This window comes from Cyrtonyx montezumae, unplaced genomic scaffold (assembly GCF_038088225.1).
Source record: "Cyrtonyx montezumae isolate F1298 unplaced genomic scaffold, pur_monq_1.0 scaffold_7, whole genome shotgun sequence".
In the NCBI taxonomy this organism is placed as follows: Eukaryota; Metazoa; Chordata; class Aves; order Galliformes; family Odontophoridae; genus Cyrtonyx; species Cyrtonyx montezumae.
Window position 1 is genome coordinate 20,443,557 of NW_027072078.1, and position 26,377 is coordinate 20,469,933.

At 37.0% G+C, this 26,377-nt stretch overlaps 1 protein-coding gene across 1 annotated transcript in view; it reads left to right on the forward strand.

The window, feature by feature from the left end:
• The first annotated feature begins 3,171 nt into the window (after window positions 1-3,171).
• Window positions 3,172-26,377, forward strand: part of DPP4 (dipeptidyl peptidase 4) — a 38,130-nt gene continuing 14,924 nt past the window's right edge. Inside the window, exons 1-18 of the mRNA XM_065751018.1 lie at window positions 3,172-3,304; window positions 3,389-3,473; window positions 11,103-11,201; window positions 11,705-11,799; window positions 11,941-12,015; window positions 14,114-14,166; window positions 14,268-14,340; window positions 15,393-15,513; window positions 15,899-16,059; window positions 17,905-18,008; window positions 20,652-20,787; window positions 20,934-20,978; window positions 23,619-23,723; window positions 23,817-23,884; window positions 24,045-24,098; window positions 24,572-24,696; window positions 25,674-25,721; window positions 26,251-26,349. Coding sequence (XP_065607090.1) covers window positions 3,299-3,304; window positions 3,389-3,473; window positions 11,103-11,201; window positions 11,705-11,799; window positions 11,941-12,015; window positions 14,114-14,166; window positions 14,268-14,340; window positions 15,393-15,513; window positions 15,899-16,059; window positions 17,905-18,008; window positions 20,652-20,787; window positions 20,934-20,978; window positions 23,619-23,723; window positions 23,817-23,884; window positions 24,045-24,098; window positions 24,572-24,696; window positions 25,674-25,721; window positions 26,251-26,349 — 1,552 coding nt within the window. The 5' untranslated portion in view covers window positions 3,172-3,298. The remainder of the gene's footprint in view (window positions 3,305-3,388; window positions 3,474-11,102; window positions 11,202-11,704; window positions 11,800-11,940; window positions 12,016-14,113; window positions 14,167-14,267; window positions 14,341-15,392; window positions 15,514-15,898; window positions 16,060-17,904; window positions 18,009-20,651; window positions 20,788-20,933; window positions 20,979-23,618; window positions 23,724-23,816; window positions 23,885-24,044; window positions 24,099-24,571; window positions 24,697-25,673; window positions 25,722-26,250; window positions 26,350-26,377) is intronic.

Sequence of the window (26,377 nt, forward strand, 5' to 3'; positions counted from 1 at the left end):
AAGGAATTACCAAACTCTCTTCATGACATTTCAGATTCAAAATGTAAAGAAATAGAAATAGATGTCTGGAAAAGAAAATATATACATTTGCTATCAAAAGGCACACTTTACTCAAGTAAAGTTCTTTTGCATTAGCAGCACTTATACTTTCTCTTCATCACAGTACATCTGAAGTGAGCCATGAAATCAGTACAAAACTTTTTCCAGCACTTCGTGTCCTGTAGCTGCACAGTGAGACACCTGGAATACATTATTGTATTTGTGAATGAGACTTTATGCGTTTTAGTCTGAAACAGTATTTTTTTGTTCTGCAAAACAGGATAGATTTTTTCCAATTTTCCCACTGATGTTCTGCAGATTTCTAGAGAGAAGACTTGAATTATAATAAGAGTTAGAACAAAGTCTTAGGGTTTACAGAGGCTGGAAATCTGAAGGAGACATCCCATCTGGCGTATCAGCCAAGTGTTTAGAAAAGCTATCCTTTACAATGAAAGCTGTATTTTGCTTCCTTCTAGTAAGCAGCTCTTCTTAATCATACATCTTGCTTAACTGCATTCTTTACGAAGACATTTGAGTTCAGCACACAGCAAGCTGAACAGCTATGGTTTCTCAGATTTTTTTGTGTAGCAGCCACTCCTGGATATTCATTTCATTGATCTCTTGGCATCATATTAACACGTCCCTGATTTCAGAAGAACCTCAATACTTGGCTGGAGCCACTTTTTGGGTCTCAGGCTTCCACAAAAGACCATCTGGAACCAACATTACATACCAGGGACGGCTGGTACTTTGATCAGACAAGAGGAATTTGAGATTCTTATAAGGTGTCAAGAATCACTGTTTATTATTGCAATTAAATGTAAAGCATATTCTTCTATTTTCAATCATAATGGATAATTCATGTGGTTCATAGTACAGAATTTGGTCCTATAAACTTCTCTGGCATGACTGACACTGTCGATTATTAGACATTGGTCTAGATGCATTAATCCAGATTTCCAATTCTTTAAACTTGTGTGCCAACTGAAAAGAGCAGAAGCTAGGCGTATGTTTTTTTCAGTGTAGGCCTTTCTTAAAATAACTACTGAAAAACACTAAAAGCTTGCAGATAACCTCTCAATACATTGTTAAACTGCAGCTTTGCCAACAAAAAGCTTGGTAGCATTCAGATGCATTCTGTCACAAGTTTGAGATTATTCTTTGACTGCACTACACTACAGTATGTATATGTTTTTAATATAAAGAAACAAAGAACACTTTGGCTGTATTATATATATTTTGACTCCCCTTCACTATGAAAATGAAAATTCACCTCTGGGGTTTTGTTTGTTTTTGTGGGTTTTTTTCTTCATTTTGAATAAGATGAGTCAGACACTTAGTAGCACAGTACACCAGGCAGTTATTGAGTATTCAGATGGGCCTGTAAGACTTCTGAAACTCTGGACATACAGCTCACAACATACATGTGGTACTAGTTTGAAATTTAAAATGAAAAGCTGTAACCGTGCTTCGTAACAGTCCACTGTGGACTTCTTCATACACAGAAAATAGTGTTAAGCAAACTGAATTTGCAGCATGTTAGATACAACATTTTAAACTTGAGCTGAAGTGCATGGAACCATTGACATATCACGCTAATAATGTTCCTAAAGCATTATATTCCTAAAGCAATATTCCTAAACCTGATATAGCTAGCACCAGCTAATTTCATAGCTAGTGGTAACCACTGCCATCAAGGAAAGCAGTATATAGAAGTTAGCATAGTGCAAACTTGCAGCCAGATAATGCCTATTAGTTTCCATGCATAGTAGCTGTTAATGTCTGTAAATCTCTAACACAATAAGTTGTTAGTTCAGTTCCAGATACAGATTATTTAAGAAAAAGCAAAATTCTAAATGCTGTGCTCAATGTACAGCCTTACTCCACCAACTATTTTGCAGGAAAAAACTAAGAATATTTGTTATTTTCTTTGGATTCATGTCTCTTCCTCTTGCTTCAATGGATCACATTCTTTTCTGTTATACTTTTGAAGCAGTAAAATACTTGCATCTCTCTCTGATACAAGCTAGTGCTTGCAAATAGAAGGGGTAAAGCTAAGGTGAACTGAAATAAAACCACAAACCTCACTACTCATTAAGTATTTTTGTGGGCTAAAATTCTCACAACGTTTTCAGAAAATCCCCCATCTGACTACTTGGTGATGCTCATTTTTGAACAAACAAATGCTTTATACTTTTAATCCACAGACTTTTCCAGTCCTTTCCTGCAGTGAGTTGTACTATTCCAACACAGACTCAAAATTCCCCTTAGAAAAACATGGTCTGCTCCGAAAGTAATGCTTCCTGTTTTTATTAGTTTGGACCACGAAAACAGAGGTGAATGCTGATGGCATGGCAGTAGAGAGTGAACCTTCCTAATGATATTCATGTTGTTGCCATGTGTCAGATGGCAGTAGAAGGACAGTTTGACAAAATGGCATCTGACATGGAAACGCATATGGAGCAACAGTGTTGAACTGTATTCCTCCATGTGGAAAAATGGCACCCATTGAGCTTTGTAGCTTTGTAGAGAATTTGCTCTATCGAATGCTGTTTTTATTCTTGTTATGTTATATCTGCAGTGGTTTCCACTGAATTAAATAGGAGCATTACTTTCAGAGCAACCTCTGCAGAATTGTTTGATGTGATAAACCAGGGTTTTATTCAGAGTCAAACTTCAAGCTTTCATCCTACCCCATACTTCTGTTTTCTGTCCTTGATTTCAGCTTGCAGTTTGCATCCTTACACTACAACCCTTCTTTTACGCCGACAGTCCCAAAGAAGTTAATAAACTCTTCCTTGCTGCAATTTTATCGGTATTTTCAGAACTTGATTGTCAGAGAAAGAAGTTTAAAGAGCAGAAACTCGAAACGTTGCTGTTACTAAACCATGCCATTAGCGTCTGAAGGCATTTCACTTTAGGAGCCTCTGTGTGGGCGTTATCTGATTTCCTACAAAAATACTTTCTGTGTCAAGGGTCCTTTCTCTCTAACGTACAGCTTTGTCCCCACGCTCGCAATTGAAAGAGAAATTGCAGCTCGGAAATTGCAGCGCCGGCTGGAACAACGAGACCTTGCACAGCTGCCGCGCGGAGCAGCGCCGGCGCTCTCTTGCTGCGGGCGGTAGCCTTCCCCGGGCCCCGCTGCAAAGCGCGCCGCGCCGCCCCATCCGCGTGCCCGTGGGCAGCAGCGCCTCGAGACCGGCCGTTAGCGAGCCTCGCTCCCAGAGCTCGAGCAACCCCCGGCCCCGCCCGCTGCGGCATGAAGGTGGGTGAGGGAGAGGCAAGGGTCTGGGCTGCTCGGCTGGGGTGATGGGCGTCGCTATCATCCTGACGGGACTTCTCTTTACAGACCCTCCTCAAGTGGCTGCTGGGACTCGTGGCGGTCGCCGTTGTGGTCACGGTGATCGCCGTGCCGCTGGCTCTGCTCACCGGCGGTAAGTCCCCCGCGGGGCCGGGAAGGGCGGCGGGGACGGTACTGCCGCAGCCGCCGGGGCTCGGCCGGGGTTGAGGGGTCCGCAGCAGCGAAGCGCACCCCTCTGTGGGGAAAAGTTTTCTGCAAAGTTTGTGCTTGAGCGTACTTTAGCTGCTCCTCCGGGGTCCCCTGAATCTGGGAAGTGCCTCGTCGAGGGAGGACTCTGCGGGGGGAAGTTTGAGTCACGTAATTTCTGTGTAAATTTAGCAAGTATAGGTAGTAAATTTAGCAAGTGTCGTCGACTTCAGCTCTTTTATTTATTTATTTTCCTGAAAATCTGAAAAATTAGCAGTAAAACACCAATTCCGGGACTTCTAGGTTGTATATTGAAGAGATAAGATTATGTTGTATTTTGATTTTTTTTTTTTGCACAACTTCTGGTTTATTAACGTTTGTTGAGTGTGAGTGTACACACCGTGCTGTTACAGAGGTCAGAAAGGTAGGATAAGATTTGAAATGTGGTTTTGGACTCTGATCAGTTTTGGACTCTGATCAACTTCCAGGTTGATATTGTAGCTCTAAATCGTTAATCTAAAACAGTATTAAATCCTCATTCTGCACTGCGTTGCTTCCAGCTGGGACGGCAGAGTTGCAGGTTAATCCCCCTCATTATGTTTTTATGATTAACAGCTGTGCAGCCAGGAACTGTGCAGTTCAGAGCTGTAAACTCTAAGAAAAAAACGTATTTTCAGACCTTTGGTGGCCTTAAGTTTATGAAATAGTTGCCCAAAAGAGAAGATTCGGTTGCTGAGTTTATTTATTTTTTCATCTGCATTCAGAAACTAACTTAGTAGTTGTTTACCTGCATAGGAAGTACTAGCGTTTAAGTCAATCAAAGAGGCAATATTTGCGTCACTGTACTGTTCACATGATATAATTTATATAAAAGTGTTTTACAGTTCATCTCTGTAGTTAACAATATCACAACATAAAAATAGATTTCCATAATCCAAGTATCTGAAGTCTAGCTATCTGAATTTCCTGTATGCTAAAGCTTGCATCAGTAGATAGCGACTCTTCATTCTGTTCTTGTTGCCAATTGTCTAAAAGAAGTGTATTTCTGAGATGACTTCAAATTTAAGAAGTTGGGAATCGCAGGAGAAAGTCTTAATATCTTATCAGTTACATACATGCATCCTAACACCACGCCTAGTCAAAGAATTCAGTACACAGGACTCAATCCTGCTATTCTACCTTCGTGCTTCTCTATCGGCGATGATATATCTTACTGAAAATCAGATGGGTCATCTTCTTAGTCTGTAGCATAAGAGTCTTTTTGCAAGAAAAGTGCCAGCAATTAAGAATTGGTCATTGATTTTTATAGTAAAAGAAATCAAAAACAAAATCGAAAAATCACCTCTGTTGTGTGAAATACAAAGTGTCACCAGTCCTGGCTTGTGTTGCTTTGCTATTACAAAAAAAAACCAACGATGTGAATGCATGTCTTCTTACACGTGGCTCAGATTAATGGATGATCAGTTATCTAGAACAGTTGGTTAATAAGGATAAAACGGGTACAGAGAGGGACAGATCCTGCTTTGCAAACTTGAAGTTCTGACTTCCCTAATTGAGGGAATCTGAATACACCTCAATAATAACCATAAGTAAAGCAAGTTCGAGAACTTTGAATTTCTGAAGGGTGTTAAGCCAATGCTTTCTGTTACCTGAGAGTATACAGGTGGTGTACTTATAATTAGCTCTTTACAGGTGAGAGCACTTAGTTACTGGCAGTTTGATTGCATTGCCCTTATGCACAAACTAAGGTCATGCATCTCAGCTGAGGATGTCTGCTGGGTCAGTACAGGGAATGGACTGAGCTCAGAATGAAAGGAGGCAAAACTGGGAGGGCATCCAGCAACTCATGTAACTGACTAAGTGAAACCAAAGCCAGCTCTGATAAAAGCAGCTGTAATTGCTGCCAAGTGTTTATTTCACCCCAATGATTCAAGCGTTGTGCAGAGAGTGAAAATTATTATTGACATACATCAATATATTGAGTTTGAGTTTCTTACCGTTGACCTTCTCCCTGCCGTGCTCTTCAATGTACTTCAATTTCATAAGTCATGCAACTCAAAATTAGTTAGGTAAGTGTGAAAGGACGTGGAATTTTGTCACTACGGAGAAATTCAGGCTTGTTGGCTAGATGATAGGCCTTAGGAAGGAAACATTTCTGTATCTTCTCTTGCCTCCCTTCAGTAAATACTTTATACTTAAATTTGCAACAACGTTTCCTAGTTCTTGCTGCAATCCCTCCATGTGTCTTCATTCAGCGATAGTGCAGAGTTCCATGCTCTGTGTTTATGTACTACTGGCCATTTTACATAGATAATTCAAAAACGAATGCCTCCTATTTATTTCCATGGAAACTACAACAGATAAAAAGAGAACAGCAGTGCTCATTGATAGAGCAAATTCTCAGCAACAAAAAACTGTTTTTCATCACACTTATCACTCTTAGTTATGCATTTTTGCCAACAATGAACAAAAGCTCTTCATTTCATAGTGAGGCAGATGTGCATGGCCTTCCAGAACAGGGCTTGTATTTCACATCGATTGCTACTACTGAAACACACCACCGACCTCTCCTCACTGTGCTTGCATCCTCTGTTTGGTCTTCATAAACACCTTTGCTTCATATGCATTCCCATGTCAGATGCCGTTTTGTCAAACAGCCCTTCTGCTGCCATCTGTCACACAGCAACAAAATGTAATCGAATATTGGTGGGAAGGTTCAACCTCTACAGCCATACCATCAGAATCTCTCTCTGACATCGTGGACCGACACAATTAAATAGTGGTTTAAATAAATTGTTGAGTAGAAACTTAACAGCAAAGTTTTGTTACCATTAAGCAAGGTATTCTTTATTGGCAGCTAGCATCGAGGTAACTCTCCAAGAATGCTCCATCTTTCGTTCGTGAACGGGTTATATTTTCACATGTATTCCATATTCATTATATTCCCAAATTCCCCAATACACCCCCAATTTGGCCATCTTCAGTATCGCCTAGCCTTCTAGCACCTTGATGGTTCACTCTCCATTGTTAGTCCTTTAGGACCATTGTTAGTCATTGAGGGGTCGTTTACTTCTTCCAGCACGTCTTTTATCCCAAAGATTGTTGTGGAATGCAGAGACAATCAGGAAGTCTCTGCACACATAGATAAGGAAGACGAAGGGGAACATCTTGATGCTGTCTGTCACATTCTAGGCATTCTGTTGCTGTTTCTTTTTGTCTTGTTAAAACAGACCACTTACAACACGTCTCCTCATCCACAATACTACATCCCAGTTATCATCTGCAATATTTAAAGTCTACTGTGGTGTTGCAAGCAGGTATTAACGGAGTATTTTGTGTAATTACTTCTTAAAATCAATGGGAAGAATTTTTGAAGCAGACGTTGTGTTTTAACAACTTTGCCTCAAAGTTGAATCCTAAAAGAGACCCAGAAGTCAAATTTGAAATCACATGATGAAGGCATTGTTACGACTTCAGGTGATCTTTAAGAGGTAATTGTAATAGCGACTGGTTACTTTTTCAGGCATGAGTATGTATTTAGAAGCATGTTTTGTCTGCTCACAAATCATTTCTCCATTTACTTTTGCTTCTTCCGTATTTTTCCTTATATATCTTTCAGTACAAAAGGTAGCTCAAAACATCCAGCGGCTGTACAGCATTTCCTCTTCTCTAGCAGTAGCCAGTGCTGAGAATGGAAAGGAGACAGCATCATATTTAGCATACTGCTGCCCTAAGGAGCAAGTCTCAATCAATCTCCTGGTGCGCAGAGCTGTACAACAGTCTGGTCTCAAAACAGTTTCCTGCACCAGAGATTTAACTCCCCAAGGGTGAAACACTGACAAAATGAGATGTAATGTAATTGTTAGGCAATAATGTGCTTTTCACCTTTGCTCTGTTAAAAGGAATATGCCCATTCCTTTGGTTGAAAAAGTATAGCAGGTTCTGGGAAGGTCGGTAACCTTGATGTGGCTGAGAGGACTTGGTGAGTCTGACACCTGACTGATGAGTTAGGTATTCCTAGTGGCTGGGAAAAAGCTAACTCTAAAATAGAGATAATGGTTATTGGGTCCAAAAGTCCAATGAGTTCTTGTCATCCTGGATTTCAAGATGAACACTGGGAGTGCTGAGACAGCTTCTTGTTTCAAGGACTCAAAAGAGATGAGGTTGCAAATCTTCCTGACAGTTTTGTTAATGTATAACTGAAAAGAAGATGAAATGAAAACCTCCAAATAGCTCTCATTGTTCTTTTAGGAATGGTTATATATCATCGCTTACCCTGTTTATCCTATCTGTGATCTGTCCTGTGCTAAGCAGATTTGTGACTGCATGGTGTGGAGGAGTATCTACTGCCTATGTCAACACCTTGCTTGCAACTGAAAGGGATGCTTAAAAATATGAAGGTGTCTGGCTGATATGCAGCTCTCATATCTGAAGGCCTATGCCATAAGATGAATGAATCTGGCAGCTGTAATTTGTCCCAGTTTTCTTGGGAACAGGAAATATTTTTTATTATAATAAAATCTTTTATTATCACAATTTTTGGAAGGCCTTAGGGTTTAAGGGTGTTTAGAAACTATGTGAGTGAATTTTTATCTATGGATTAGAATTGGATATTTGAAGTAGAATCTCTGAGTCTAGGTTAAAAAGTTAAGGTTTAGATGAGAATCTTACATGTTTTAAAGGGCCAATATATGATCCATGAATGGTAACTAATTCTCATATCTTTGCTTCAAGTTTCTGTAGTGAAAATCAGGAGTGAAATTCTCTCCAAAGTTGTCAGAAAGACACAGTAGGTTAATTGGGTCATTGCAAGTATACTGTTTACTTGTCTGACCGAAAAGTCTTTTAGTTTGAATCTGACTGCTATAACTGTTTGCCTTTCTCCATTTGTTTGTACGTCTTGCACTGCATTACAGAATTTACTTAGTCTCAGTGATGTGTGTGGCTATTCTACTTAATGAAGACAAAGGGAATGGAAATGTTTTTCCTGCTATGTGTCCTTGGCTTCTCTAGCTGTCATTTAACTGAATTATCTATCTTAATTCAAATGTTGAGTAGTGCATAGAAACAAATTTTTCAGCGGTTGCTATGTCTAGAACACTTTTATTTTCTTAGTTTGCATGAGATGAGGCAACTTGGAGAAGCCTACCAGAGTTATTAACTACAAAGTTAATGATTGCCTGTCTCTGTGGAAGTCTCCACACCCTCAGTGACAACTGGGTGGGTGAACTGCCCTGGGGTGGTTTCACTGCTTTTACCCGCTGGTTTTGTATCAGGCTTCTCTTCTCAACAAGTAGTAAAGTTTTACAGGATTCCTTCGCTTTTGAGCTGATTACATCCTTTCTTGCTCTTTTGCATTGAATATAGAAATTTAAGCAATACATTTATCAGAAGTAATTTTTAACAGCTTTAGTTTTCAGTATGATAATTTATCATAGCACAAACTTCACACAATAGTTAATTTTTTTATTTCCTTTACATCTTACACCTACTGAAACATACTCAAATCTTTCTTTTGAGAAGAAATGATAGGTTAAAAAAAAAAGAATAAAAAACACTGAATTTGAAATAATACTGCTTATCAACTTTGTATGAATATTCCTTACATAAAAGATTAAGAGCCTTCTCACTAGAATGTTTTACTTAATTTTTTTGTTGTTGTAACAGAAGTTTTATGATGAACGTATTTCCAGTAAAACACTATGACAGTAGTAAATATACGTGTGCTGCTCAAGGGGAGAAAAGGGTGGATAGAAAGAGCTAGTCATTTGGAACTTAGAAAAACAGACCCTATTTGGAAAGAAAAATAGAAAAAAAAAAGATAGAGATGAGTGAAAATTCAGCTTTCACAGTCTCACTGAGGAACTTGAAAGAAGCCATTTTGCTAAAAAGTGAATATATAGTAGCCTCTAATCTTCAAATAAGTGAAATGCAGAATGTGTTACGTGCCCAATGGCATAATGTAAATAAGAAGGAGCACTACCAGTATATGCTATCTTGCAAACTAAGAAAATATTCCAACTAAAACTTTGATGACTATACCCGTACAGCTTGGCGTATGTTTTCATATTCAGTTACTATGTGGAAGGTGTTGACAGAAAATGAAATTTTAATTTTACACACAGCCAAAAAATCTTAATGGTGGCCTGATTTTTAGTAATGAGACCTCAGCAAAATATGTATGTCACCAGGGGGGAAAAACATTCAGCAGTTTGGAAAAATCCCTAAACCTGTTCATCAGCCACCTGTCTTAAATTGTTCCTCCTTTTCCAAGAGAGAATTTTATTGCTTTCTGAAGCTCCTCTAATTGAAAGTGACACTTACTCAATTAGGAAGGAGAGAAGTGATATTCCCAACTAGACAACTGTGCATGAATATCAAATACACACTTGTTCGTAATCCGTCAAATTAAATATTCAGTTAATATGGAATAATTAACCTGAGAAGTTAATATTCTCATGGAAACTTCATGAGCAAAATATCTAGACTTGTGACACTTTTTAGAATAGTTAAATCTTAGATGGAACTGAGCAAGTAATTGTTTAAACCTTTGTTAGACTAAAAGCTTTGTCTAAAAGGCTCTTGACTATTACTGCAGCAATGGTTCTCCAGTCTGCTGTATATACATAACATACTTACTGTTTGGAAATACGAGTAAAATCTTAGTAGCTAATATAAATGTCTTCCTGTCATGTTCCATATGTCACACTTTTTCAACTTGCAGAAAGATACCCCGCAGCAATCTTTTGAGGTGGGCTTTTTTTATTTTATTTTTTGTTGTTCTCACTCCCTTGTATATTTTCTTCTGCATATTAAAAGAGGCTGTCTGTTTAAAAGTATCTGAAGAGACTGGAGAGCTCAAAATTGATGGTGGCAGGTTATTATCCCAACTGATCAGTCAGAACACCTGCGTTGCTTTGTTTTTATCAATTGTTTCTATCCTGGATCTTTTGATTTGCACTGTTAGTAACTGAAAAAAAGGAAATAAAAACTGGTTCCTTTCTTGTCTGTGTAGATTTTATGAGGGTAGTTTTTAGTGTTGACTTGTTTGTTTGCTTGTTTAAAAAAAAAAAAGGCAGAGGGAAAGTAGGGCTGCATACCTGGATTTCAATATATATATGTGTGTGTATGTACGTATATGTGTATACATACGCCGTTTAAACCTTTGATACCTTGGGAACTGCAACCAGTAAAGAAGAAATATTTTCATAGATGTTGACTGTGTCACACTGGAGCTGATGACCAATCTCATAAGTTTAGCTGGGTGCAGTTTCACTTATTCTTTTCATAGTAGCTCAGGAACTTGATTTTAATTTTGGAGTCAAAAGACTAATGTCATAGCAGTCTTTACAATCCTTTGAATACTTGGTGAAAAACCAGGTAGCACCACTATCCTTTTCCTTTATCACTGTTGGATTTTTTTGTGCCTTTTCCCTGCTAGCAGTTCATAGCTGGTTATCTAAAGCACATCAATTGCCAGTAGCAAAAGACACTTATTTTAGAAGTCAGGTTAAGAAGCTGTGGTGAAACAAGTTATAACAGCATCAGAATCTCTATTCTGTCTTCTTTCTTCCAGAAAGTACCACTGAGTTTGATTCACGAAGAACATATACCCTAGAGAATTACTTGAACAATGACTATATGTACAAAACACATAATTTGCAATGGATTTCAGGTAATTTATTTTTACATATATCATGCGTATAAAGAAAACTATAAATACACAGTACTCAGAGATGACTAATGTAACTTGAAAATATGTTAAATAATTAAATGCTGTTATTACAGAAGATGCATAGCTCAAAAAGTTGTGATTTCTGTAGATACGTGTTAGTGCTTGTGGCAAACTATATTCTACTGTTAGAAGAACATTCTTCTGTGCTTTATCATATAAGCAAGCACATTATACTCTGAACTGTGTCATCATCTCGTTCATCAAGTTATCAGGGAATGGGGCATGCAGTTCTTTTCAGTATGAACGGAAAGAGGTACCAGAAAGTTGAAGCTATGAGTCCAATTTTGTTAACTGTGCTATAAGCATCCTTTAATTAAAAAAGCTGAAAAGAGAATATTGACCAGAATTTTTAATTTTATTTCCTGATTTAAGAAATTGGGGAAAAAGAAGTGAGTGATGAGTATTTTACTTAGTATTTATTGGCATCTTTCCTGCTTTTTTAGGAAATCAGTATCTTCACAAAACACCTAATGGGAACATTCTTCGTTTCGATGCTGAAACTGGAACATCCTCAGCAGTCCTGTTAAATACAACACTAGTACGTTGACTTATATGTAATATGTGTACTCTTTGGGAAAGATTTATATTTAATTTAATATTTATTTTATTTATATTTAATACTTCTGAACATTTCTCTAGAATCAGTGCTTAATGTGCTCTCTTCACCTTTTATTGACAGAGCATATATGATGCAACGACAGCTATATTGTCCCCCGACCAGAGGTTTGCTCTTCTGCAGTACAAGTATGAAAAGGTACAAATGCACTTTGGTTTTTGGGAGTAAAACTGGGAAGTATGGGTTTGGATATAATTGAGAAAGAAGATACTCTTGCAAGTAGAGGTTGTAGAGGCTGAAGGAGTGTGAGAGAACTGTTCAGAAATATAAGATGGATATCGGTATAGTAACACTGAAGTCTGAACAGATAGGAGAAGATGGAAGAGAGATTGCCATGGGTTGGCTAGAGGCATCAGGCTTGGAAACTATAAGAGTATCAAGGATCTGGGATCTTGGCAGAAGAGAAATGACTGCCCATGGCAGGGAGGTTGGAACTAGGTGATTTCAATGGTCCCCTCCAACCTAACTAAAGAAAGCTAAATAAAATCTTAGTGGACTGAAAGATACTGCAGGGGGAGTGAAGCTGGAGGGTTAATCTTGAAGAGATAAGCTAGATGAGTAGATGAGCATGACATCCAAGGAGAACTGATGTATGCACATACTTGTATGTAATGTTATGCATGTATGTATGTGCATGTTACATTGACAGCAATGTAGCAGCAGGCCTGAGGTGTTAAGACACAAGAACTGAAAACTGAGGTGAATGGAAAGCCCTGTGTGGTTACAGGCTGTCCTCTCGCACTTGATGTGGGCTCAGGTGTCCTTGTTTGCTGCTCTCAGCAAGCATGTGGAAAACCCCCCATCGTTCATGTAACATCTTGGCTTGGTGCTGAATCTAGTAACAAAGGTCAACCCATGTTTATGTCAGTTAGCAAGGACTGGTTCTGTGTGCCTCCAGAGGAGAAGACAAAAGCTTAATGGAGGTGATAACTTGTCCTGCAGTGCATACGCCGAGGAGCCAGTAATTTTATTGTTGTTTATTCCTTTTTGTTTTTATTCCTGGAGAGTTCTGCATGTTTTGTTTGCAAAAGACTCAGTGTACAAATACTCAAACACTGTGTCACTGAGCTCCCTCTGCAAATTCTGGCAGTGCGATCCAAGAACGCCCATCACAGTGCTCCAGCTGCAGTCCTGTCACCACAAGTCAGTCAGTCACCACTTTTCCACAGTTTCAGCTTCTTTGCTGCGTGCCACCAGGCCATTTACTTTCTGTCTTTATGAATTGTTCGGAATTGATTCTTTTCTCTGCATTATTAGGGGTCACAAAAAGTCTTATACTTTTCCAAGTACCCTAGACATCCCCTCCACTTGTGATTTAATGTTCTATACTATTTTATTTGCTTTAGTCATAAGATTTAATTTTACTTTAATGCTGAAACAGACTTTTAACCTTTATATAGTATGATTGAAAGTTATGTTGTTATTAATCTTAATCACAAGAAAACAGAGTAACAAAATGAATCATGAAGATGTGGATGCTTCTTATATAATAGCCATCTGGTTGTGTAGTACTATGATATTGTTTTATATTCTTATATCCTCTTACAAATCTTCAAGAACTGTCATAGAAGATAACATTATTGTAGCATATCAACACCATGTGTTAAAAGAAACTTCTTGTGCTCCTTGTGGTGAGGGCATCTAAACGTCTGTATTGTCATCATGCTATTAGTAAGTACCCACAGTAATATAGGCTTCAAGAGGAAGGTTTCTGAGGGGGAAAAAAAAAAGCTTTATTTCTGTACAATATGAATGAGAAAATGAATCCTGGATCTAGAGAAACTGCTACAGAAATGGTGTTAGGACTTGGACTTGAGAGGACTACTAAACAATGGGATGCCAAGTTAAATAATACACCATGGAAAAGGAGGCAGAGAACAGTTGTAACAGTAAGGCAGAAGCAAAAAGATTAACTGGTACATAGCTGTGATAGTCTGCCATATAGTTTTGATTTCTGAAAATTTCCAGAATCTCTGGCCTCTTTATCTCTGTCCTTAATCAGTCCTTGGCTTCTGTCATAGCAAGAAAGTGATAACTCCAAAAGGAGTGAGTGTTCCTTCTGTTTTCCTTCAAACTGTACAGAGAATTACTATCCTTATAGGTTCATTGTGCTACATCTATCTCAAGTGAAAGCATGAGGAGGATGTCAGAAGTTTCAGTGGTAATTCAAGCTGTAAGAGATTTAGGGTCCTAGTGGCATTTTTGTTTTCCTAGTATTCAATTAATTCTCTTGCAGTTGTGGAGGCATTCATATACGGCTTCATATCACATCTATGATTTCAATACAAGGTTAGTATATTTTTTGCAGCAGATGTAATTTTAATAGTATTTTGCAATGAAGTGGCATTTTACTGATTTGTTTTAGTTGTATCTTGTTTCTTTTTTTTCAGCTCCATCTTAGATGATGAACTACTTCCTAATGACACACAATATATATCCTGGTCACCTGTTGGTCACAAACTGGTTAGTAAAGATAATCTAAACTTATACAGCCATTTCTGTACCCATGACAGAGAAGCTTACATCAACTGTGTCCCAGGGGTCTCGGGGGCTTTCCTTCTTGCAGGTAAAATATCCAAACTAGTTTCCAAAGTGGCTGACCACAGTTGTTGGAAATACTCAAACATTCCTCAGTGTTTTGTTCTCTGCTGAAAGCAGTATGGTGCCAGTATTTTGCACAGGAACTTAGTATTTTTACAGCAGCAAATTGTAGCTCAACTGTCTACGCATTCGCTGCTATGGTTTTTATTTTTTAATAAGAACAGTGAAATTTTATTTAAGGATGAATGTAACAGGGATTAGAGGATCAAAATCATCTTGTCTACTCTTTCACACTGTCCTTATTTTCCTTTTCTCCTCCCTAATCCATGACAGTTTTGATAGCCACTGTGTTTGCAAGGCTGTGTTGAATCTGACCTAAAGAGCAATCACAGGAAGATGATGTGTTCAAGTATTCTTATGCCTTGTAGTATAGGGATTATGGAGCCCAGACACAGAGGAAAGGGATGTTAAAAAGAGGTTGCTGCATCTCAGGAGCTCTGGAATAAAACTGTGCTATTCAGTCTCTAAGGAGAAAAAAAAAACAAAGATATTTTACTCAGAAATGATCTTTGGAGATCTGTTAGCAACACTGAAAATCTTAACAGAATATTTTGGTAAAACATTGCTTACTTTGATGGACAAATGAGTGGAAAAAACAACTCCTAAAATTAACTTGTATCTCAAAGGAAAATTAATGGAAAGGTTTCCTTGACACAATAATAACATCATTTAAAACAGCTGTTTTGAGGGTCAGAAGTTCTTTTTTCTTTTTTTTTAATTTGCATCTCACCTGAAATTGGTATGTTACTCTTGATTTGTATTAATAATTCATGTTTAAGTATCAGTGGTGTTTGGACAAATGCAAAGGACAATGTTTGTCAGCTGGAGTAAACGTAAATAGCTCAATAAATGTGGCACAGAGAGGAAATAGTGTTTACTATAAAGGTAATCATAATCATAATGATGTTTTGCAGGCATATGTTTGGAATAATAATATTTATATAAAAGATTCACCAACAGCAGCACCTGTGCAAATCACTAATAATGGAGAAGAAAATAAAATATTCAATGGAATACCAGATTGGGTTTATGAAGGTAAATACACAATGCACATTTTTCTTTGCATGTTAATGTAAAAACTTGAGGTTTTTTAGATTTATTTTATTGGAACTGTTTTATCTAATTTCTTATACTGAAAAATCCAAAATTAAATCAAGCCTGCATTTTTAGCAGAAGCATGTATCCTTATCTGGTTTTTATACATGGTTAGTGTAGGTATCTAAGAACAAAAAATAGTTTTAGCTTCATACAATAGATTGGTGCACATAATCTTTCTCATTTCAGAACTCCAGTAAGCTGTTGGTGCTTTGGTATATTAATTTCAATTAAAAAAAAATCATTAAAAATTTAAGAAGAAGAGTACTTCAGATATAAGAGCCAATTTATTAATTATAACTTAAATGCTTTGCCTCTCTTTCAGAGGAAATGTTTGGCAGCCATTCTGCTCTGTGGTGGTCTCCAAACGGCAATTTTGTGGCATATGCAGCATTTAATGATACAGAAGTTCCTGTTATAGAGTATTCCTTTTATTCTGAAGACACCTTGCAGTATCCGAAGACCATTCGAATCCCATATCCCAAGGTCTGTGTTCTTTAACATAGTTGTTCTGCAGTTTCATTAAGGGAGTAGTCTCATTTAATCAGTTTCTGATAATGAAAATATTGTCTGTCTTTCCTTAACAGCTTGCTGTGATTGCTCTTTCTGAAATCAACAGCATCTGGCAATGTTAAAGTATTTATTATCTCTAGGGGAAAGAAAAAAAAATTGTTTTTTTATCACAGAAGTTTTTGAGAGGTGACAAGTGGATGTTGAGATAGAGCTCTTTAGTAAAAATATTTGGCATATGTACATTGTGTTAGTCTTGTGCATTGTATTGTGCTTGTGTAAATGGAATCTTCTTCAAACAATGTAGTAATTTTTAGTTGTTGAATGCTTCCTACATTGAGAAGGAGAAGAAACAGCTGACATAGTTTCTGTGTCTGCACCTAAAGCTCTTTCTATTTTTGTTGTCAGTGAAAACTTTAGTGCATGCAGCTCCTTCTTCCCTCCATGTCACTGTGTGCCCACTACTCATGGCACTGTTGGCACTAGGAAAAATGGTATGAATGTCAGAGTGCAGCATGCTGCAAACGGATTCTTAAGACATTCCATATAGGGAGGATTAAACGTTTATTCCAAGGTTCACCTAGATTTAGCTAATGAAGTTATCTGACGCTACCTGAGATTTTCATTTAGTGATGCAGCAGTAGATTTAAGACACAGTCCAAGTACAAACTACACCTTGAGTACAATTGCACTGTATGTCTGAATCACAATACAAATGGGGTTCTTGTTACCGGTCTCTATACAAAGCTCGCTGCTGTAATGCTGGTCATCCCCATTTGCCTTGAAGGAATACATAGTCTGAAACCAGCTTAAGCCCATCTTTTTGTTCACTGTTTTGGTTCTTATATTTTGTGCTGGACAGATAAATATATATGTATGTCTCTCCTCCTATGCTGGTCTGGTCAGCTCAGGAAGATGCTTGTATTCTTGATGAGCTGGGGCAAACAGCTGATAGAGCCAGCTGACTGCAACTGATAAAGCTGCTTACTTGAAGTAAAAGCCAACCTCCAGTCCTCTTTGTGCAGAAATGAGCTTTCTTTGCAGCAGCTGTGCTAGGTCACTCCCTACCCTTCTCCTGATCTCCTTGGAGCCTCTGGAACAGGGTGTCACTGGTAGTCACAGTGAGCAGCTGGGCTCGCTGCAGTAAGCTCAGGGAGTGTGCCCTGAGCGTGCCACCTGTGAAGAGACGTAAGTGTAGCAGGTGTGGAATGAACTGCCAATTTAAATAGCACCTTTTATTACAAACCCTTCCAGTTTGGAGTATTGCTGATTTCTGGAGATGGCTGAGATACAGCTTACTTAACTGTTACTATGAGGATTTAGCTAGCTAATTTCAATTTATAGAGAAAAAGCCCTGTGTGGAACATTTAACGTTGCTGTTAGTGCCTATCAGTGCTACATTAAAAGCAATGGGGTCCATGCAGCAGCCACAGCTTTGATTACATTTTAGGCAGCTGTTATATAGTCAGTTAAGGCAAAGTGTTGGTTTCCATGAAGAATCCTGTTAGAGTAGCATTTGATTCATTCTTAGATATTATGTGGCCTCTGAGCCAAGATAAGAGTCAAATACTGCTGTGGGTCAAGCAAGCCCTGTGGATATTTCTAAAAGTAGCCTTTCATATCTAGAAATACATAGCTAACACTTTTTTAATGGTAATTTATTTATCAATCTTAAGAATTGCATTTGAGAACTTGTCTTATGTGTCTGAAGATAACTGGTTCTACCTGACGGGATGTAGTGATTTCTTCATCTATAATTTCAAATTTTTTTCCCCAGGAATATTCTCTCTTTGATCTTACAATGAAACATTTTATTTTCAGGCAGGAGCTAAAAATCCAACAGTGCAATTGTTCATTGTGGATACCCAAATGCTTCCTAATTTTAACTCTACTGAAATTTCTCCACCTGCAGAAATAAAATCAGGGTAAGAAATTTTGATGAAATGTTTGTTTCTTTTGCTGAGAGCAGAGGAGCTTTTGTATGTGACCACTCTATTTTCTGTGTATATTGTCCTTTTACCAAGTCAAGCAGCTCTGGTACCAACAAGATTTACCAGAGAAAATCTGCTCAGAGATTATCCTCCTAGTGATTATATATAGATAGCATACTCCATGTATGTTATATTCAGAATGTGACAAGTTCTTGGCTCATCAAACTCAGTGGAGTCTAACTATGGTGAAGTCATTTCACAGTACAACTTTAATATGAGCAAGTTTTGGTATAATCAAATTAAAATGCATGTGTTCCAATTCACTGGGAAGAAGAAAAAAAAAAAAACCTTAATGGAAAGTGAAGATTTAATTTCATTGGAAGCAGACTTCTTGCTAAGGCAAGGTATCGTGGTTGTCTTTGATTTATACTTAAAATGTTTGTTTTTGGAAATACGGTGAAAAACAGCACCTCTCAAAGTAAATGAAAAATTGTATTCCTCAAAATGCCACTGGTAATGCACACACAATATCAGTGTATTTCGTAAAGAGCAACTAAATGGATTTAAAATGTGTGTTGACAGAATTTGGTATTCCAGATCCTCGTTTTTATTTGTTCTATTTTAACAGTATTGTAGCAATTTATTATTATTATTATTATTATTATTTTAGAGTTTTGCACTTACGAAGATGTTGGGTATGAATGCACAGGTTATGTTGGCAAACTTCAGAAAAAAGCAAAACAGGCCTGTTAGTTTGTGCATGGAACTGCATTTTGTACTGGAAGACCTGAAAGATATAATTGGAATTTTGATGGTGTTGTATATCTGTTCTCATAACAGTATAACATATCTGAATTAACTGAGATATACAAGTTTTTTATGGATTTTGATCTTTACCACTTCTAATTCTATTTATCAAGGGGATCTCCTCAAATCTAGAATGGCCCTGGTCTGCTGCTTTAATATGGTAGATGAAATCAGTCACTTTTTTTTTTTTGTATGAGAACGGCCAACATGAAGCCTATGTAATGTTCATATTTCATATTTATTTTCTTGGGCACTGGGGGCTCTTACTGGTTCACAGGAGGATGAATGAAATGGATGCTTTTTGTCTGAAATTATTTTCCATAAAAATTAAGGAGTCCTGAGAGTAGAGAATTCTGGATAGTAATTGCAGGAATATAATTTCTAAGCAATAAATGAGGAACACCAGTGCTTTAATGTATGTTTTAGTTGCAAATTAATTTGCATGTCATGAGTTGATGAAAACTGAAGATGCATTCTCAATCTCTGTTGAATATCTTCATAAATGTATTTGTTAGAATATAAAAGTTCTTTTTCTTTTCTTTTATTTTTTTCCATGTACTGCTCATCCTCTCTGGTGGGATGATCTATACCATCTATAATTGTAACCTTACTTTAAAGGAACAAGAAATGTGGGGCTAATTCCTAAAGTGTTCAGAAACAAGGGAAATCACTGTTTCATTTTTTCCAAACATGCTCTTGCAGAGAGGTTTCACAGCATCATTGGTCTATTCTCACTGAAGCCAGTGACAGCAGTAATGATCAACATTCTACCAACTTCCCTGTAAAATAGAAATGGAGGAATCTACCTTTTTAAAATGTGATTTCTGAACTGCAATCTAGAAATAAACCCAAAAGGGGCCAGTAATCAATTGGCATATATATTTAATCCATCTGCAGCAATTGTAGTCTTCTTTCTTCTTTTTTCTTCTCTTGTCTCTTTTCCCCATTTTAAGATTATGAGTATATTCGCTCTGACAAAACTCCCACACGTTTTTGTTAACTAACTTAGGGAAAAAGGGAACATGAACTTGGAACTAAGTCAAATGTGCAAATTTTAGTTAAAAATGAGTACTTGCCGTGGAGGGGAGGTTTATTTTATTTTAGTTCATAAGGCTTCTAGGAGATATGAGAGATCTAAAATAAGAAGAAAAGGAGTGCAACAGATTATAATGGTAAACAAATCACTAAATTTTATGTGGTGCTTTGTTTAAAAAAATAATATTATGGAAAACTATATTTTTATTTTATTTTATTTAAACTTCACCTCTTCGTGTCAAATAGTTGATATTTTAAACATGTAAGTAAAATACTCAGTAATATTTGTTGGTGGTGTGATCTCTCCCTCTGTTCTATCTAATAGAAGTAAGTACTGAATTGAACAGAGAATCACTCAAAATGCTTAGCAGCAATCGACTTCATGTAACAAAGGAAGCAATTCCAAAAGAGAAGACTCAAAACTTAACAGTTTCCTCTAGTTGGATCCAGTACATTTAAGACCACATAGGGACAGTCTGGAATAGCTAGTATTTCATACACTAGAGGATGGTGGTCTGACCACAAAGATTTAATTGCAGCCTTCCCAAAAGTGAGTATTTAAAACTATACAACTTTTTATTATATGAATGAAATAACCAATGGATCTACTAATAGCACAAAATAATAATCAACAACAAAAAGCCACAATTAGATTTGCTTCAGTGGTTATTCTTAGAAGAGTGCACTGAAATGAAAATAGTCAGTTGAGTTTCATTCACTGAATTTGCTGAATGCTGTTGTATAGTGCATTGTCAGAATGGGATTTTAAATATTTAATACTACTGCTGGTTTCAGTGATCATTATTTGAGCGTTGTAACGTGGGTAACAGATGAAAGGATCTGTCTGCAGTGGCTCAGAAGAATTCAGAATTTTTCAATCCTCACCATCTGTGACTTTGAAAATGCAACTGGAAATTGGACGTGTCCACAGGTAAGAAAACTGAAGTGGAAGAGTCACAGTGGTTGATAAATGAGACTGGTAGTAGTAGAGTATTTCTGTACTATTTATCTTTGTAGAAACAGGCTGATATAAATTAAACATAATTGTTGTGGGATTGTTTGTTTTATCTTTCTTAGGAAAAGCAACTTACGGAAGAAAGTACAACTGGCTGGATTGGCAGAGTGAGTGATTTCTAAAACTGCAATATATTAAATGACACTGATAATTAAGAAATTTCCTTAGCTTCTTACCAGTTACAATGCTCTTGTGTGCAAAGCTGATCCATTCACTTAGTGTATCTTGTATACCTAGAGAAAATATCTCAAGTGATGTTGTGCAACATCCTCACTCCCAGTTTTGAACTCTGTGGATATTGCTTTTTGAACTCCCCAGGCTAGGCTGACAGTATGGGCTGGAGCCCACATCCTCCATGACATGTGTATCATTTTCAGCTTGCCAATAAGCGGAGTGCTTATTCCAGATTTCTTTTTAATTTTCACCTATTGCTTTGGTAGCAGTAAATAGGAGAGCACGTGCATCAGGATTCAGAATTCCCTTTGCACTGGGAGAGCTGTCAGCTAAGCTGGTTTGGCTGCTCTCCAGTCTTCTTGCCACCTCCAGAATGATCTAGGGAATGAAACATTTAAGAAATGTGTCCTAACCCTTGAAATGAATTGAAGGAGAGATTTAGAGGACAGGAGTCAATTATAGTCTTTCAAATTCTCCCTGATTTTTAATTTTTTTTGTCTGTAGTAAACCATTTCAGGTACTCCTTAGTTTTGTTTATATTTCTCCCCCACCTAAAATATCCATTGGAGAGAGTTGGGCTCAAGGTGTATATAACTGACCAGAATAGAATTTTCATACACTTCTGCCAAACCAATTGCTACTGTTTGGATGATGTTTTCCAAGCTGCCTCTCAATACTTTTGTTCATGGTAGAGAGTAGGCACCTAATGAACCACACAGAAGATCTGGGGGAAGTGAAGCAGAGATGCAAAAGTTCAGACTTGGAGGGAGAAATGAGTTTCAGAGTTTTTATGAGAACACAGAGTACACTTTCCACTCCCGCATTTTCCACACACTGATTATGCTTTAGTCACTAATTCACTTTTGAAGTCAAAAATGAAAGTTTAAAGAAATGCAAAGAGGGAGGCAACAGCAGGGATGAAATCATCCGCAGTATGAAGATGAGAGATCAACCCACCTGCTGTCAAATTTGATATGGAAAGGAAGGCCTTAGCGCTGACACATTTTGCTTCTCTGCAGCAAAGGCTTCACAATTAGACAATGTGATGATCAAGCTGCAGACTTTGTAAACAGTTGTGCAAAATGAGAGGGCAAAATGCGAGTCTGTGCCATTAAACTAGGTTGTTGGTTTTTTTGTTTCTTTTAAAGAGACAACCCACATCTTAGAAGCTGTTGGAAGGAAAATATGATTTCACTATATGGTTCTTGGATTCGAGAAGGGAGAGGAAAGTAGGGATGATTGAAGAGGGGATAAGAAAGCTATCTTTATACCCTCTTTATCTTCTTCTTAAGGATGATAAAATGACGCTTGACTGATAAGGCATATTTCTAAATATATAAAAGAAAGATATGTACATGATTCTATGTTTCTATATATGTATGTATATTCACATATATATATTTCATATCTTTTATGTACGAACTTACATAAAATTATATATATGTGCATAAAATATATACTCTCTTTGCACATATTCTTAGGGTGTTTTTTTTTCCTTTTTAATTTATTTTTTATTTTTTACTGTAGAGATGAAATTGTTTGTAATCTAAGAATGCTCAGAACTTCCTAGCTGGTGGCACTGCAATAAGGTCATGAGCTCAGTTATTGCCTGCCAGTTGAGTTGACGAAAAGTTACACTTCGAAAAAGCAAGACTGATAAGAGAGAAGCTAGAAAAATATGTCTGGATGTTTTGTGCGGAAATATTATTAGCAATGAAGATGCAATTACCTGGAGCATATGAGTGAGGGAGGTTAAGTTCTGTCATTGCTTATTGAAGGACTGGAGACAAGTTAATCTTTCAGTTTCACTTTTCATTTACAAAACAGATATATTAGATCATGTTGTGTCTGTTGGGTAATTAATTTTTAGATTCTTTTGATATGTAGAACAGGAATAACTTCTGCTTCACTTGCTCATTCCTCCATTTTTTTCTCCCTACTGTGTGGACCATATCCAAAATATGTGCAGTATAAGGGACCCATTTGTTTCTATAATTCCCACTTGATAACTGGATATTCCTTCATGAACATAGCATTCCAGTTAGGTTTCGTCAGACATCTCATAATGACCTACTTACTAGTAAAACTTCCTCTAGATAGGCAGCTTGTTTTCTTTCTGAGTTCAAAGATTTGTATGTCTTTTAAAACAGGGAATTCAAAGAAAAGGCTTTCAGTGTTCTCATTGTCCAAACCAAAGCTATAACCTCTGGCAGAATAAAGCAGTGACTTTAAAGGTAGATGCATGTATTGTTTCATGAAATGATAGGAAACTAGGAACATTTATAGGACTTTGAATTCAAATGAGATAAGGAAGGACATCTGTCATTACCAGAGGGCTAACACTCAAATTCTGCCGCTTTCGGAACAAGGAGATATTTTGAGTGGGTTTGCTTCTAGGGAAGTGGCTGCAGGTTCTGCCTACTAAGTCAGTAGGCAAAATATATCAGTGAAATATTGTGTAAAGTGTTGAAGCTTCTGTTTAGAGATATCAAAAATGAAAATTTTGTTTAGAAGTCATTATTGTTTAGAAGTTTTTTTTGTTTGCTTTAATAGGTATTTTTCTTGTGTTCAAGTTTCAGCCATCTGTCCCATATTTTGCCCCTGACAATGCTACCTACTACAAAGTCTTCAGCAACACAGAAGGTTACAAGCACATCCATTACATAAATGGCTCAGAGGTAAGTTATAGGACAGTAATTGCTTACTTATTTCTGCTGGTGGTCAAGAAACCTCATATTCTGTTTTTTACCTTGCCCTTTTTTCCTCTCCAGGCTCCAGTGTCTATTACTGTAGGAAAATGGGAAGTAATCAGCATAGTAGCTGTAACCAAAAATTTTCTGTAAGTATCATAATTAATCTATTCCCTACTAGCAGTGTCTGAACAAACTGGGGGAAAGAACAATAAGGTAAAAATCTGATCTAAGCATGTAAGATAATCCTTTAAATATTTTATTATTCTGGAAATCCTTTATCAAAACCAGTATGCTTTGCTTTTCTAGGTACTACATTAGTAATCAAAATGGTGGGGTGCCAGGAGGAAGAAATCTTTACAAGTAAGAAATTTGTTCATGGTATGAGTGCAATATCTGCTAATGAAAATGTAATGCTTTTTTCTTAAAATTTTAGAGTCAAAGATGAGGATGTTCATAGACTAAAATAGGTCCAATAATAAGATACTTAATTAAAATCAAGATAGGAATATAAACTTTGAAAAAAAAAAAAAACCATGGTATTTTGCTGTAGTTTCAGTTGATAAAAGAAAAATGCAGAAAGAAACAAACCAGCAAGTTGCCCCTGAAGAAAACCTCTCATGCTTTTACTATGCTATGATGATTATTCCAGTATTAACTGTAATTAAACACTTTAAATCTGCTTGCTTTGCTATTTAAGTCCTTGAGAGTTTTACTCTTGAATTTAATCTAATTTCATTTAGTCATCTTATTTTAAAAATATACTTTTGCTTCACATCATTTTTAAAAGAATAATTATCTTTCATCTCTAAAATGAAGCTCATCCACTTTTGCAGAATGCTCTTGGAAAGCAGTCCAAATTCTACTCAATGTGTTAGCTGTGATTTGAATCAAGAAAGATGCCAGTATTATTCTGCATCCTTCAGCAAAGATGCACAGTATTATCAGCTAAATTGTCTTGGTGAGTACATCCAGAATTAGTTGACATAAGTATGACTCACTGTTTAGTTTGGTGGGGAAGTTCACTCCATCAAGATCTTGATAGGCACTGCATAACAGTCTTATGTGTTGGTATCATTTATGCACTGGCAGCTGAAAAACGTACTCCATTCTCAGCTTAAAAGCACCTCGATAAAATTACAAGGATAAAAAATGATAGTCCTATACACTAACGGACCTGAAAGGGGTAGCAAAACATTCCTATCCTGTATGCAAACCTGATTATCCTCAGCAGCTACTCACATAATTAGATGCCATTTGTAATATGCTAAAAGTTGTAGTGAACTGCAGTTCCTTTAGAGCAAGTTAAATGAACACAATACTTTCAGATGAAAATTCCTTCATCACAATTTTGGCAGAGGAAGTAGTGCTTTACTTTGGGTCCAAATAGCAGAGAGAAATTTCTCTGCTCATGAGGTATTTGAAGATAGGTAATCAATGGTAAGGTTCTGTAGGAGGACTTTCTTTTTTCAGGCTGTTCCTTTAAAGCACTGCACACAGTTGTGCTGCCTAAGGGAATGTTCAGTGCTGTAGAAGGGCTCCAGGAACCAAAGGCATCTAGGTAAAGAGAAGTGCCCTATGTGTGTATAAAATTAAGATAAATAGTACTGTTAAAAGAGTCCAGCATACATGGTCATATGTTAAGCACTGGGACTGCAGTTTGTCTCTGACTACTAGATATAAGGGATAATTGAATCGTATTCCACTTAACTTGGAAAGCACGTACCTCGGTAGGACACAGTCACATAGTTTGCCTGCATGACAATTTGAATATGTGACGCTGAAGCTTCAGTCTGGGCTCCATTAACTGAAAACAGTATATGCAGACTGGATGAAGGTGAATTCTGAGCCTTTGTAATTCATCCAGTTTCAACTACTTCTTCAGAGTTGTATTTTGAGAAAGCATGCAAACATAAAGGTTTTGTGCTCTGTCAACAGGTCCTGGCCTGCCCTTCTCTACTCTGCACAGAAGCAGTGATGATAGAGGTATGAAACTGACTTAAAATATAATTTCTGTTAAGCCAGGAACATGCATTGTAAATTTATTTTTATTTTATTCTCATTGCTTAGTTATTTATTATTTAATTATTAGTAATAATAACAATTAAAAAGTCAGTTTTATCTGAAATAAGATTAGCCCTTTATTTCTCTACAGTTGTTAACCGTGAGGATAAAGTAAGTAGTTCAGCTTGAAGCTATTAATATTTTATTTTATACTGTCTTACACTGTGCTAGAAAGTAGTAAGTAATCTATGTCCTATTTACTGGACAATTGCTTGAGTTTTGTAAAAATGTAGTTAGATGGAAAACAGAAACTAGCATTCTGGTTTCTAAATGACTGAGGGAAAAATCTATGCCAGAAGCATTGAGTATGAGAGGAAAAACAAAAACTGCAGTAAGCAGGGACTGCCAAGTAGGTGGCCATCTTCTCAATCTTTTCAAAGTGGTTCATATTCAGAGAGTAATGGATTTGAAAATAGTGTTTGAGCCTTGACATTTATTAACTGTTATTTAGTCCTCAGGTACTTGGAAAATAATACCGAACTGGAAAATTCATTGAAAGATATTCAAATGCCTTCAAAAAAACTTGGATCCATTACTGTAGGAGGATACAGTAAGTTCAAAAATGTTTTACTTTTCTT